Consider the following 15,969-nt stretch of genomic DNA (forward strand, 5'->3'; position numbering starts at 1 on the left):
GGTTTGTGGTATCCCTTCCCTTCCTCTTTGGTTGAGCGCCAGTATCTGTAACCTTCTCTCAGTAATAAAAGCATGTGTAAACTATTCTCACTTCTGACAGGAAGTGTGGAGTCACAATAGTAACAACCCACAAAATCTGTGAGGCCTTATGCTCTGAGGCATTTGATGATGTTAATATTTCTAAAAGTTAATGTGGTTTAGTGATAAGGCAGTTTTCAGGTGTTACTGTTTATTTTACTCTATTTGTTTTGGATCCCCTCTGTAGAGAGCTAGATTATATCTAAATGTATAACCAAAATTCAGGTAAAAGACGTCTCAGCTGTCAAAAAGATTGGACAAGTTGAAAACTGACAAGTCCCTTAAGAATGAAGAGAAGTAACTGCTGGGTTGAAATTGTGTAATCTCATCTCTCAAAAAAATCCAATCCAAACCAAACCAAACAAAAAACCCTCAGAAACAAAAAACAAAACAAACAATAAAGCAGCAAAATAAAAACAAATCCAAGCAAAACAAAACAAAACTAATAAACAACCAACCAACCAGCAAAACCCTACCAAAACCCAAAACCAAACAAACAATGGCAAAAAAACCACCACAAAACACACACAAACACACACACACACACACGCACGTGCACACATACACACACACACACAAAAACAAACAGAAAACCCTCAAACCCAAAAATTAATAGAAGTTTCCTCTAGTGCAGGACAGATTAATATCTTGCAATAATGATGACATGTGAAAAGATTTATTCCAGAATTTCTAGACAAGATTAGCTCTCAAAAATGTATTTTTTTTTACTATTACACTCTGTATTTTCATTTACTTCTTGAGTCATGTTTTTTTCAAATAAAATGTTTGATGGGAGAAATCTTTGTTTCCCGAATGCACAAGCTGTAGACTGACAAGGGCCATAAAGAGCAAGAAAAAGACTGTTTAGCTGCAGATGAACCATCCTCCAGTGGCTTTGTTGTCCTTCACTATAAATGAGGTAGTGAACATGCTGAAGCAGTTAGTAGGAGAATTTGGCTCTGGCATTTTGAGAATTTTGGCAGCACATTTTTGTAAAAGCACATTTTTAGTGAAAAGTAAATCATTCAAAGTGAAATGGGAGCTTTTTATGTGGCCTTGTCATCTGAAAGAAATACCTTTGCAGTTTTCTTAGTGGTACACAGTAGCTGGCAGTAAGTTGCTAGCTGAAGATTAGGAGAAAGTAATGAAATTCATGACCTGAGTCAAATTCGAATACAAAGGGATTAAAGAAATCAGACTCTAAACAGAGAGAATTTGATCAATCCTAGAAACAGCTATCAAAAATATTTTTTTTTCTCAACATCAGAAGTGGCTAATGATGTAGCTACATCCAACACAAAACCTTCTGGGAATGGGGAGTACTCACCCCTGAAAAATCAGACTCTATTTCTATATGTTAATATTGATTTGCCGGCACAATTTAGGGGTGTTGGTTTGTCTACCTTTACTACATCATATTGTTAAATATAGGACACTCAATTATTTCTTCCTGTATGTCATGCTTTGCACATTGCTAGCTGAATTATTGTTTGCTTCTTTCATGAGTTTCCTTTTTTTTGTGTCTGGCCACAGCTGACACCAAGGTCTAACAGGGCCAGAGGGAGCTGCTACGTGAGCTTCAGGGGAATATTGTGAAATCTGTTTATGTTGAAACTGCTTGATTCCAGCTGATATATATGTAACAAACAGACATACCTAGTAAAATGTAGTTTTACAAAATCTAAATATTGTGTCCAATTTTGTTTTTTCAGTTTTAACAAACTGTTCTTTCCATCCTTTCTTGGCCTTTGTCCATGTCCTGCATAGTTCTTCAATATCAAAGGTTCATGCTGCATAGCAAATCTGTTATGACCACAAATAACATGAAAAAAAAGGCATAAGGATTGTTCTTGTTCAGTAAAAATGCAGTGAAAACAGTGTCATGAGGCATAAACAAATGCTCAGCTTTGTAGCTGGCAATGAGCACTGCGATAACCCATGGAGCATCACTGCTTCTTATTTGTTTGAGGAACTTTAGACTGAGGAATAGTTGGTGCAGCTTGGGAGTCCCAAAGGAAAGATCATGAACTATACCTGTGTCTTGTCCATACCAGCTCCTTCACACTCTTGAGCAGCAGTTCTTGGCTGGACTCGATGGTCTTAGAGGTATTTTCTAGCCTAAACAATTCTATGTCTTTGTGTTCGGAAATAAAATAGATATGAAGAATGGCTAATATGGCTTTCCAAAAAAAGTATTGTAGCAATAATTCCCACTCTACTGTCTATGTAGTCTCTTGAGCATTTTTAAACATAAAAGTGTATTTTCAAGGATCAAAGGAAATTGCTCATCCTAAAGAGCTCCTTTAAGTATTCAACCCTTCTGTATGATACTGTTATCCATACCAAATGATGGAGAGCTAACGAACCCAAAATTGGATGCTCTTCTAATGTTCTGAGTCTCCATCTCACTACTGTGATGTAAAAGGTACATGTTATTTGATACAGCCACAAAATCTTACTGACCACTGTAAATCATTAAAAGCACCTCCACTATTTTCTGCTGTGTGCTGCTGAGTGGATTTAAAAGAGTACCAAGAGTACCCTGCCCATTTCAACCATCAGATCTATACAGTCTGTTCTTGGTGCCATTGCAACCTGGCAGGATTAACAAAAGAAACATAAATTCCAGCACTATGATGTAACAATGCCACCAGAATACTAAAGGTTCTGTGTTTCCAGTATTAAAGTAAAAAATAATACCTTTTTAACCTTTAGAATAATCAAAACTTTCATAGAAGCAGACCACTGTGAGAAATTCTATTCTACCTTATTCTGTTCTACTCTAGTTAAAATGATAGTTAAATATCAGGGATAATGAGCTCCAACTGTATATTTTCAAAAAGAATGATGAAATCTAGTATTTATAAAATAAGGTTACGTTCATATATATCCTAATATACATAAAATATATTAAATCACAGCCTGGGGAAATTTTCCAGGATATTTCATCCACTTCATTAGGGATTTTGGAAACAGACATACAGATATGATTTGGTTTGAAAGCCATTGTCTATTTAAATTTTAGTTTACCATTGCTAAGAGCATAGCTCTTTAAAAAGCCAGGGCTTGCTATTAAGAAAACCAAGGACAAAAAACCTAACACCCCAACAAAAACAACAAAAGCCCCAAACCAACCAAAACCAAGAGCAAATGCCAGATTCTGCAGAGTTTCAAAAGGTTTCTTCTGGCTTTCTGCAAGCATTTATCATTTTAGTTTGAAGTGTGCAGGAAATAACAGATCTTTCAGAGTAAAATGTTGGCGAATATTATGCTTAGAAAATCTGATTTTGCTGCCAGGTGCACATGCTGCCTCAGCTTCATCTAGATGCTCATTTTCAGAGATTTTTCAAATGGCATTTTTCCAGTCCTTTGCTCTCTAGGCACAGCTTTTTCATCTGTTTCTGAGATACTACTGTTTTTTCTTTAGTTATACCTCATTTTTACCAGCCATGATCTTCAGATTATTTTAAATGTTCTTTCCAATATCTGCACAAATAAAAAGGACTGGATAGGGTAGGAACTGACTGGTGTTTCAGAGATTTTTTTTTTTTCCCAGTAGAGAAATGGATATGAAGGGAAAAAAAAAAATATTCTATATTCTATGAAGAGAATTTTCAAGTAAAAAGTGATAAATTGCATCTGTGTCCAGAGGGTTGGGAGCTGAACATCTGAGGGTTTTCAAAAGTACTGAGCACAATTTTAAAATCTCCACTTTTGCAGCAGTACTAAGTGAAAACTCTCACTAACTGCATATAATTAGAATGCATTTGCACATGAGTCTAAAATTACTTCAGACTGATTAAGAGATAATCCATTACAAGACACAGCAGCAAGGTCTACCAGTGTCTCTCAGAAACTGATCACTTATATTCAATCTCTATTTTAGAGGTAAGGTCAGTGGCATTGAGTCTCACCAAGGCCTAAGAGCCCTATAAATGGTGAGTCAAAATGAGATTATGTGTTGAAGGATAGAATACTGCTCAGCCACCGTCTTTTACTCTTTTATGTTCTGAGTGACTAATCTGCTTTAATTACTGTATTTGATGGATAGTGGTACTACCAAATTCACAGTGCCATACCAAGCTATTCATTCCAGTATGCCTAAGGCTACTGCTTTAAATTTCAGAAGCATAGATATTATAGTTTTTGGGAGGGTGGATTGGAAGGGAGAGAAGTCCTAGAAGGCCCTATTATCTCCCAGTTCCTTTCCATAGAGTGTGCTTATTCAGCTCTTCAAAGCAGTGACAAACTCTCCACAGGCAAGTCCCACTACCCCTCTATTCTGAACTTTTACTTGCCTGACTTGAGACACCTCTGAATGCTCAGAAGTTCAGAGCACTCACAAATGAAACCAAAATCCCTGAGAGTGAACTGCTGGGCCTTCAGAGTACTATGAGTTATCTCCTGTATTGTGAAAATTCACACTTCAAGTGGAACAGGCATCAGACTTGCTGAATTCTGTCTTTACCTTTGTGGCCAGTAATTTTTGCCTCATTGAAGTGCTACAAGTTTAATTCATGTTTATTAAAGGGACCATACAGAGACAAATACAAGAAACCTATGTGGATGTTAATTCTCTTTTCTTTAGAACAAGATTCATGAAATACCCAGTGAATAATATTCTTGGCTAACAGAAAAGCTTGAGATGCTTGGTTGATTATTTCTGGTCTTTTGCCTCAACCAAACATTTGGGTGTTGCTACAGGTATTTAGCTCTTACTGTTCTTTCCCAGCAAATGAGAACATGAAACACCTGGAAAGAGCTACTACTGAACAAGTTTACCATGTCCAGTAAGAAATTCTGCCTTCCTCAAGATTTTGAGGATTACAGAATCTCCATTCCTGTTGAAAGAAAGTAAATATTACTTCCTTTTCAAAGTAGCTTCTTTGAAAGGTTTAATTATAGTAAGAAAAACATTGAAAATTCAGTTTTCTAAGACCTAAGAGAGAAAAAATATTGGTGAAGGCAACTTGCAGAAAATCAAGATCAAGTGTGTTTATAACTATTTGACTGCTTATTTAGATTACATCATAATCCACAGGAGGCATGCCTTTGAGTTAAGTGCTGCTACGTGCACCTTTGACTTAACACAAATACAAGAACAGTCAAGCAGATCATCCCAAGAGCCCCATGGTTTACATGGATAAGGACTTGGCAAGGCCCTTAAGTGTATGTTGGATTATAATGGCAGCACCTAATTTTTACATATCCTGACATCTAGTGGAATTTATTGCTCCTAGCAGAATATCTGTGTTCATTTACATCTCCAGTGACTGAGACAAATGGAGACAGTTAAGTATTCTGTTCTTGGATACAATTATAAAGTTATCACCTGGAGAACTGCACAAGCAGTGCACTAGATAAAATGTGAAAACAGAAGAATTTGGCCTAAACCCTGCTCCTTTCAGACATATACCCACAGAGACATCTGCAAAGGGATACAAGGCCCCTGATCTGGTTTCTGGTTTTAAGCTTGGAAATAATTTCTAGTGACAGGCATAGAATAATCCCATCAACTTTGAGAGATTGTCTCCAAAGGTATTTGTGCCTGTACCTGGTATGTGTACCTTAATAGCTTGCCATTAATTAGCAAGCTGAGGGTGGCCTTGTTTTCATCCCTATTCTATGCTTTTCACAGGATCACAGAATCATCAAATTTGGAAGAGACCTTAAAGATAATGCAGTTCAACCATCAGCCCACCATAACCACCCCTAAAATGCATCCCCAAGTGTCCCATCCAGACACTTCTTGAACACTTCCAGAGACTGAAGTCTTTGTGACCCTAACACCTCCCTGTGCTACTTATTCCAGTACCTGACCAGTTATTAGTGACATCTTTTTTTCCCAATGCCTAATCTAAACCTCCTCTGGCACAACTTGAGACCATTTCCTCTCATTCTTTCACTTGAAACATGGCAGAAGAGCTCAACTCCCAACTCACTACAACATCCTTTCAGATGACTGTAGAGAGCAATGAGTCATTGAGCCTCCTCTTCTCCAGACCAAACAACCTCATTCATCTGGAATAATTAAAACTTTGATGGACTGGAGATGGGAAGAGTCTATGAGTCCATGGCAAAATGGAATATAGGTGAACACCTGGAGTGTAGAGCTCTGTTTCCTGTCACAAGCTGGTTAGGCTGTCTCTCAAGGCTTGATAGGTATTCCTGCTATTCCTGTTTGAAATAAATTCCAGAATATATTTCAAGAAGGTTTTGCCTTCTTTTTGTGTTTTGTTTTGCTATTTGTTTTGGGTTTTCCTGTGTTTTGTTTTAACCTTGTGACAGTATTGCATTTAGTTTAAGTAAGTTTCTGATCTCCATTTCTGTGATGCGAGCAAGTCAAAACCTTTTAGTGTCTTTTTAGAAAGAAGGATCTGGTTGTTCCTTTTCATGCACCTATTTCAGTTTAAACATATATTCATTGAATATAAGTATTCTACAAGAAGGGACAGATATAGTGCCATCACAATTTGTTCAGCGCCTTTTTATATCTCTGTGTCTAATGGTATGCTTTGTCTGATACTTTATAAAATAATTTAAAGATTATGTGAATTTTAATGGCTTTATCACATTGGTATCATATGGAAGTTTGTATTAGTCTGTATAAATGCATCATCTCACATTTTCTACCAATTATTAATCCAGTTCTTGAAGTAATTCAACTTCCCCTGACTGGTTTTCTGCTTTACATTGGTGATGTATCTCTCAGCCTCATCTTTTCAGCACTGTTTCATTTCTTCATTTACACTGGATTGTTGACCGGAAATAGACTTTTTTGACCATAAATAGGGGATTTCCTCATAATCTGCATATGTGCTATACCTCAGTTCTCAATGAAAACCTCAGTCTGCTGACTCAGAATACCAGGCCATCACTGGTACTGCTGGCACAGTGCTGTAGGCAGAGGTAAAGGGGTGCTGCTAGGCCATAATAATAGCTGAGTAATAATAGTTTAATAATAATAGCACAGTGCTTGAGCAGGAGGGGCAGATGAGGGAATATGCAAAGATTATATTCCCCTGGACAGTACTTCAGCACATGGGTGAGGACATGTGAAGGAGAGAAAAGTTTAGCTAGAGTCTTCTGTGTACCAAAACTGGAAGGCTGGGTTATCACAAAGGGCCAAATAAGTATTGTCAGGCTCATAACACACTGTTAGGAGGTTACGAGCACTATGAGGTGGGCTCTGAGGCTCTTCAGGTAACCCCTGGTTAATTTGCCATCCTGTCCCATGGCCCATCGTCAGGTAAATCCACAAATGGTTTATGTCCAAAAAAGGAGACAGAAGAGTCCTGCAACTTTATTAAAATAAAGGGAGCAACTTCATGGGAGAACACACCCATGTTTGCTCTCTCGAGGTTTTGGAGGGCACAGCCTTTTATCCTAAACTCCCGACTGTGTGTTGCCTCTTCCTCTCCCCACTGGCTGAGGTACAGGGAAGGTACAGCCTTCCAGAACCGCCTACCACGTATCCCCCCCGTAAACCTACTATTTAACCCCAAAGTTCAGAAACTCAGGCTTGTGCAGACCCTTATCTGTTCCAGGAGCCAAGCTGTCTGAGCTCTGCAGCAAACCTGCCCTAAGTCAGGAGGGACATTAAGCCCCATTTCAAAAACGTGAACACCCATCCACTTGTTTCTAAGGACATCAGCTTTCCTCTCACCTGGAGAAAGACAAATGTTGTGACACTAAAAAGTAAAGAGGAGAAGGGATCAGTGGCTTGGGAGAGATGTGCCAAAGAGCCGCGCCCTCTTGGACATTTCTTAAAGTACAGCCATGTGTAGTCCTCTCAGCCCACCACTGTGCAAATATACTGGGACAAAGGTCATTCATTATTACTTCCCACAGGAAATATAGGATCACAAGGACGATGGCTGTGACTCCGAAAAGTCACTGCAGGGAGTTTTAGGAAATAGTTAGAAGACCTTTTGATGATAGACTACAGAGATGGGTGCTATAATGCTTGGCCTCTTGCAGGCCTCTGACACCCCATCATTCTGCTCTGGCCACCAGCGGTGCCTATGCACCGGTCAATGTTCGACAGCGGCGATGGCAACAGCATCCGTCCTGTGCAGGAGGCTGGGCTTCATGGCAGAATCCAGACTGTCAGAGAGCAGCTGTCAGCTACCGATCGCTAACTAGTTTCTTGTTAGGTATTTTCCTCAAGAGCTGCTCTTGAAGAAATCCGTCAGTAACCCTCTCTAAATGGGAATCTGCTGATTCCCATTCCACGAGCCCATCCCCGCACTCCATTTCTGCGCCAGAGCACGCACAGACTGCATCACTCAAATCTCGGCACGCAGCTCGGCCGTACCGGCGCGATGTCCGCAGCCCGCAGCGACGTCTCGGCCAATTCTCCGCCCCGTGAGGGCGGCAGCGCCGCTCCGCCCGTGCCGCCCCTCGGCCACCGCCAGGCGGCGCCGCGCGCTGCCGGAAGCGGGGCGGGCGCTGCCGGCGGCCCCGCCCGGCGCAGGCAGCGCGGGGAGCGGGGCCGGGCCGGGCCGGGCCGTGCGGGGCGGCGGCCGCCGGCGGGCCATGCTGCTAAAGCTCCTGCAGCGCCAGACCTATACCTGCCTGTCGCACAGGTATGGGCCCTGCCTCTGCCTCGGGGGCCTCGTCCTCATGGTCGTCTCCGCCCTGCAGTTCGGGGAGGTCAGTACGGCGTGGCTGCCCCCCTTGCCCTGCCTCCCTCCCTCCGTGCCGAGCCGAGCGCTGCCGCCGGGGCGGGCGCGGCCCCGCGGGGTTTGGGGCTGTTTCTCCTCGGAGGAGCCGGGTGGCCGCGTTGTCCCGCGAGCAGCGCGGTCCCGCTCCGGGCGCCTTGCGGGTGACAGGTCCCGCCCATCGCGGCGCCGTGTGCCCCGTTCGGCTGTGCCGAGCGGCGCCGCCGCAGGCCCGCCGTGCCCGCGGGGACCGGCTGCCTCTGCCCGCGTCCCGCATCCCGCGTCCCGCATCCCGCGGCCGCTCCCGCTCCCCGCGCCGCCCTGGCCGCACCTGTTGGGCTGCGGGAGCGCCGGCGGTGGCAGCGCGCCGCGTGTCCCCGCGGGGCTGGGCTGGGGTCTGGCAGGTGACACGGCCCTGCGTGCTCGGGCAGCTGCTGTTCGCTGCTCTTGTGCAATTCTTTCCCACTTCCCTCATCAGGTGACTTATTAGTGCTGTGTTTTTGTTTGAGTCTTTTAAAGCCTGCATGTCACCTCCGCGTGTCGACTGGGAGTGACAGAATCCTTCATGCGTCCTCCCTCCAAGCTGCACAGCAGAGTCTGCTTTACTCCCTCCTTGTTACTTAATTCGCTCGCATTATTTTGTAAATGCTGCGATGTAATTGCGCTTCTTCTACATACGATTTTACACGGATGTGTTGAATGTTTCAGTCTTCATTTCACATTGTCCTGTCGATTTGGTAAGTCATCACTGAAGGGATCTGGAGAGGAGAAAAGGAATCCTACTTCAGCGCAGCACTTGTTAATGTAGTGAGGAATCAGGGAAATCAAGTATTTTTGTCAGTCTGAAAGGATGACAATGTTCAACACAAACAGACTGGAATTTCGTGATTCCTAAAATGTTTTTGGGGTTTTTTTTCCTTCTCTATTTTAATTTGATGAGCTCTTTCAGATACAGGGAAAAAAAAAAAAAAAAAAAAAGAGCCATAAAGAGTATTATCTGAAACTCTTGCATGTACCACCATCAAAACTTTATTTTGTGTACTAACACATCTTCGCATAAAGTACTAATCTCTGCTGTGTTGTAGGGACCACAAATTCCTGAAACACTTCAAAGGCATCAGCAAATTAAGTAATTGTAAAGTACTCATAGGCGCCTCTTTGTACATGAGTATCAACTTGGATTGGTGTAGTTTTTGTGCTGCTGTGAAACTGACATAGTTTTGCATTTCTTCAGAATGGGGACTTAAAACACAACTATAGGATATCAGAGAACTCTGAAGGTTCTTAAAAATATTTCAGTAGTTGTCTAAGTTATGGCTGATTTTGGTAAGAATCAGTTGAAATCACTGCTCAGATTTTCCTGCTAAATCTTGGTTTGTTTCTTCCAGGCCTTTAAAAGCTACTTGGAAAGCTTAGATACAATTTAGAGAGTGAGCAAAAGAACTGGAAGATTCATGTAGGAGTAGGTTTTCCAAAATATAAAAGAAGAAAAAAGTAAAGTGACCAGTAATAATAAAAAAAAAAAGCCAAAGGAAAAAAAACAGCTGAAAAATACCAACTAAACGCCTGCAATTTTTCTTTACTCTTTTTTTTTTTTTTTTTTTTCTATGCAAGGGTGATAGATAAGCTTGGGGAGGGATGTTGCATGCATCTTGCTTTTTTGCCTTTGTATTTTGTAAACAGTGATAGTTCAGTGACTTGGGAGAGACAAGGCTTGTGAGAATGAACACTGTTAGACCTCTTCTGACAACTATTGTGGGAATGGAAATACTTCTTTAGTACAGAATCTGCAAGGCATCAACTAATAAAAACTTACAAAGCTGTTTGGAAAATGAAACCAAGAAATCTTTCTAGAAAATAACAGCTTAACCACTTTTAGCCATCTGCAGGAAGCTCAAGCAATAAAAAGCAGCGTGAGGCAGTACTTATCAGACCCTGGTGTCTGAACAGCATTTGCAGTTCTGCTTTTCCCCCACCCCAAGAGTCAGATTTTTTTTTTTCTTGTTCTAGTAGACAAAGTTAGGTCTGATTTCCTAGGTTCATGCTAATACCAGTATTACGAATGGAGTAAAAATGTTAGGGCAAATAATTTGGGGTTGGTAATGATGTTCTCACAGCCAGAAGCTGAAAATTACCTTGATTTGAAGGGAAACCCTTGAGCTCGGTGAAATACTAGGGCAATGAACATAAGTGAGAAATTTTTCTGCAAAAACATACAGGGCAGCCAGGTCTAAGTCAATGCTGTTCCCTATTTGTAAGATGAGCTTGAAATATTAGGGCAGTTTGATTATAAGCCCTTCTTGGCCATCCTTTCGTAGGTGGCTCTGCTTTGTAAAAGGCTTTATAACCAGAACATGCCAGAGACACTGTTACCATGTCTGATACAGAATCTCCTAATAGGCAGTGTTTCTCCCATTGCTTTTTAATGTTCCCCTGGTGATTTTGTAATTCCAGTATGTAAAGTTGAAGCAAAACAGCCTCTAGGCATTATTGCACGATGCATACATAATGTGTGAGGAGGAAACAGTTGCAGGGAAAAAATGTATCAGGTAGGAAGAGTTTTTGACTTTGTTCCTTTTGTGTTCCTGGGAGATCTGTCCTCTTCTTTTTGGCTATAGTTACACAAAAGACAAAGAAAAAGGCTGGAATGGTTAATGTTGTTCTTCTGCGGAGACATATTCTTCATATAATATAATCTTACTCAAATACTTCTGTATTTCTTCCAGACTCAGATCAGTCACCATGTATCAGTGTGTCATTATCAGTAGAAGCAAATGTTTCCACCTGGATGTGAAGTTCCAACGTGTACTATATTAAACCTGGCATTTGGCAGAAGGACTTAATAACTTGTGCATTAAGAAATGCACAAGTTGTGTTTTTATGACAATTCCTGACCTGGGTATTTCAGGGAGGAGATTTTTATGCCTACCTGGGCAATCTGTGTCCTTTGTGTGAGGGGAATGGAGTGTGCTGATGTGATTCTGGTTACAAAGAGACAGTGTTCAGCTCTGGCAGGAATTGCATGTGTGCTCTTGTCACTCAGGCACATGATGGAGCTTCCCTGCTCTAGGGAAGGCTTTAATTTGCTACAGTGGCAATGAGTGGATGTGTTACCTCTTAGGAGGGAGGATGGTTTGTTTATGGTTTTGAAAGTGATCATAGAGAAATGGTATATTTAATAGTTACTACAATGCAAGAAATAAGCAATAATTACATATAAATCTGGGGAGAGTGGTGTAAAGTAATTACTATAAGTACTATGCTTTCCTGGTTTTCTTTCTTTTTGTTTTGTTGTTTTCATTTGTTTGTTTTGGCTTTTTTTCACTCTCCAGTACATACAGATATGTACTTATCCCGGTAAATTCAGCCACCGTGCCTTCAACTCTAAAACAGCACAAAATGCCGCTGTAGTTTTCAAGGTTGGACTTTCACTGTAAAAGATATCAAGATATCTGGTTTATCTTGGAGGAGAATGTATATGTTTTATATTACTTCTATCTCAAAATACCTGGACTTCTTTATTATGTCAAAATATATTTACCACTTTTATTGTTGAAAAACTGTGGGTTTTTTCCCTGGCTGTTTGTTTGCAGAGCTCAGATTTTGGAGGTGTGTATATTTCAGTATTTCCTGTATGAGGATAGAATAAGATGAACAAAATTGTGAAGGGGTGTGTGTGTGTGTTAGGGGTTTCCTGCTTGTATTGAAGTGTGTTTGATTTAGGTCTCAGTTTTGGGAAAACAGTCCTGAATTTTTAAATGCTGAGAAACAAGGGAAAGGTAACCTAAATAAAAAGTAGTTTAAAAAGACTGTACATAAGTAATGAAATCCTTTTGTTGCAGAGAAAAGCAAAGTTTGTTAAAATTAAGTATGCTCTTCAGTTCTGGGTCTGATTGCTGCCTCAGTGTCATAATTTAGTTGGGATTGTGATCTGCTCAGTTGTTCATGAATGCATGGATCGATTTGAATGAAATTGGTTGTGGTTAAACATTTCAAAAGGTGAAAATTAAGTGTCTAACAGGTGGTGACATCAAGTGGTTTTGGTTTTTTTCCTTTGCAGGTTGTCTTGGAGTGGAGTAGAGACCAGTATCATGTTATGTTTGATTCATATAGAGACAACGTCGCTGGCAAATCATTTCAGAATAGGTGAGCTTTACCTGCACTTGACACTATTGCACATTTTACTTTCTAATTAAATATTTAAATAAAATATATTAGTTGAAGTAACATAGTGTTGAGTAGAACCTTACTGTATGGGCTCCAAATCTGCAGCAAATTTTAAACTTAGTGAGTGCTTAGTGCATAATCTCCTAGTTTGGAAGATTGGCTTTTGAAAGCTCTAGTCATATAATAAATTTATGTTTTGAATGTATTTAAGTCTCTAAAGAAACATAAGAATTATGACAATTTTAACAATGAAGAGAGGCCATGACATGTTTTCCAAGTTATGATAGGAAAACATAAGTACTGTTCCTATGTGCTTAACATTTCAATACTCAGTGTTTTGAGAAGTTATTTTTAAATTGCCTATGTTTTCTGTGATGTCTTGTGGTGATCATTATTTAGCAGAAGTCACAAATCTAGTAAGAAGATTTTAAAAGCTGAGTGCAGGGGAGAATCTCTCATAGCAAGTTGGAAACCAAATCATATGGGTCACTTATTTCAGTTGTCTTAACTGCTACATGACTTCCTGTGTTTTCATCATTCATGTCCGAATAGCCAAGGGGTCTGTTGCTCAGGGAGTAAGTGGACTGTGTGGGTGAAAGAAAGCTACTTAGCAGGTATCATCAGACTCTTAATATTGATACACTTGACTGGGATAAAAACTAACCCTGAAAGCAGAGGCTTTAATCTGCCTTGAGGTTTGTTGCATCATAGTACAGTAGAAATGATCAGATCAATTTGTCACACTTTAGTTGGTGTGAGATAACTCTGTAAAATTCATTGCATGGTGTTGGTGAATACTGGGAACTTTTATAGTCTCTTCTCCTACTCCTCTCCACCATTTTCTAATGGATGACAAATAAAAGCAGAGTTACATATGAATGAATAGCTTAATTGTTTACATGTTTTAGCAGTACTGAAGTGAAATGTGGCAGTTTGGTCCTGTTGCTGCTAAAATCCCTGACTTTGTGATAATTAACTGGAGTGTTTTTATATAGCCATTGACTTTTTCCAAAACAAAATCACGAATCTTACTGTTGTGGTGTAGATATAGTCACTTCCCATTTCTGTAGTGTTTCCTTACTTCATTGTGGTTGTGTAAAGCACTCCTTTGCTAGTGTTCATTTTTGAGGATTGGGAGCAAAACATCCAGTGCCTGGTGAGGAACTCTTGGCTGCCTGAGCAAAAGCTTTAAGTTTTTCATGATGGCTGATTAAATTATTCCAGTTCACCCATATGCCTTTAGCAGTCTTATGTCAGGAGTAACAGGGAAGTTTGCTGTGATATTTGTGTGCAGCTACCAACTTCCTCTAAAAATTCAGACCAACCACAAGTCTTGGTGGAGGCATACTTTTAGGCATTTGTTGACTTTTAGACATCCCTTGTCAGGGGTTCAATTAATTTTTATTATCAAACTTCACAAGTGCAGTAATGGACCCTGTCTTGCAGCAGGCATTTGCATCAATGGTGGTTTACTGGACGTCTTAGGCTGGTGTCAATGCAACATATAGATAAAGCTACACATAAACTGAGGACTTCCAGACTGAATCTAGCTTGTCCAGTGATTTTAATCAGTTCCTATTTTAGTGCTAGAGAAAAATACTCAGAGTTGGAGAACAGGAGGCTTGTTGGTTAGAAAATTAAGCAGATGTACTGCTTTGTGGAAAGTAAAAGCTGCATGGCCTTTGGGAAGTATTAGTGGGCCCTCAATTGAATTTGAGTTGTGTTGTTCTTTAGGAGCTTTGCAGGTAAAATTATCTGTTCTTTCAAAACCTCACTGTGAATTGTAGAGGAATTTGTGTATATGGGCAAGCTCCTTATGATGATAAGCTCAAAAAGCTCATCACACAAAAACAATGACATCATCAGTAACTCCTATTGAACACTGGTTTCTACCAGACCAAGGCAGGCTTCTGGTCTTGCCTTGGAGTTTAGCAATGGCTTTTGGTTGTTTTGCCTTCCAGTTGCAAACCCTTGGCATCCCAACTGTGGCACTTTTCAGGTAGCCACATCAGCTGCTAAACTTGCTTCTTATATTGCTCAAGCTCTTACAAAGCTTGAGAGAATGCACTAGGAATTCCAGGGCTTTTTACCAAGGCACTTTGTCCAAACCCGTTTTTGAAGACTAAGTTTTGATATGAAAATAAAAAGGGAGAAAAGGAAACTAAATAGTGGAGTTCCATGCATGAGTGTTTTGGATGAGGACTGCTTTTTTTACTGTACTTGCAAATGGTAAGTAAGTACAGTATAGTATTTACTATACAGTAAGTATAATTTACTTACTGTGAAGTGTAACTTTGCTATTCGAGGATGTCCTGTTTAAAACTCAGAAATATATATGGAAAGATGTGAAGGAATAATCCCCAACTTTTAAAATGTGCAGCCTAATTTCAGTATGGTGCAGAAGTGAGAGCTGTCAGTGGTTGGCCAGCCATTAACTGAGCTGAGTGAGGCTGAAGAGAGGAAAAGATGTACAAATCAGGGAGCAGGAATAGCAGTGGAACAGCTGAGTTACTGTTAGTGCATAATTACAGGGCTGGAACAGGCAGGAGGGCTGGGAGGTTTACTATGAGCAGCTCAGACTTCTGCTGTTCATAAAGAGGCTCAGCAAGGTTGGAGATCACCATATGGTAGCTTGGGAGAAATCTAAAATCTGCTGTACTCCTTCGGCAACAGTGGATCTTGAGACAAAAGTTTGTCTTCTACCTACAGTCTCAGCTGTGATGATGGTTCTCTTATGTAAACACATCATGAATATGAGAAGTTACTGCCAGGAAATGTTCCCCTGTCCTGTCTGGGGGACTGGTGGGTCTGGTTTTGGCTTCAAGCAGGATCCTGTGGATGTTTTTAGATTTGCAAGTAAAAATGGATACACTTTGCAAAGAGAAAAATGTTAAAACCTCAAAAAATTGTTTGAGAGTCTCCAAGGAATTTTCCAAAGTGATGATTTTCTGTAGAAAGGTGTTAAGATAATTCCCACTTGGAATCAAATTGCACCTTCGAGTCACATCTGTTAGTGAACCAGAAGTTAGTCACATCAAAGAGGTGAAATAGCTGATTAGAA

The 15,969-nt window shown here is 40.5% G+C and overlaps 1 protein-coding gene across 3 annotated transcripts in view; it reads left to right on the forward strand.

Annotated features, from left to right (window-relative positions):
* The first annotated feature begins 8,526 nt into the window (after positions 1-8,526).
* The window catches only part of GNPTAB (N-acetylglucosamine-1-phosphate transferase subunits alpha and beta), a 38,046-nt gene continuing 30,603 nt past the window's right edge, over positions 8,527-15,969 (forward strand). For all 3 annotated transcript variants that reach the window (XM_030263198.4, XM_030263197.4, XM_030263199.4), the window contains exons 1-2: positions 8,527-8,733; positions 12,802-12,887. In XM_030263198.4, the coding sequence (XP_030119058.4) occupies positions 8,617-8,733; positions 12,802-12,887 (203 nt within the window). In that variant the 5' untranslated portion in view covers positions 8,527-8,616. The remainder of the gene's footprint in view (positions 8,734-12,801; positions 12,888-15,969) is intronic.

This window comes from Taeniopygia guttata, chromosome 1A, assembly GCF_048771995.1.
Source record: "Taeniopygia guttata chromosome 1A, bTaeGut7.mat, whole genome shotgun sequence".
NCBI classification, from domain to species: Eukaryota; Metazoa; Chordata; class Aves; order Passeriformes; family Estrildidae; genus Taeniopygia; species Taeniopygia guttata.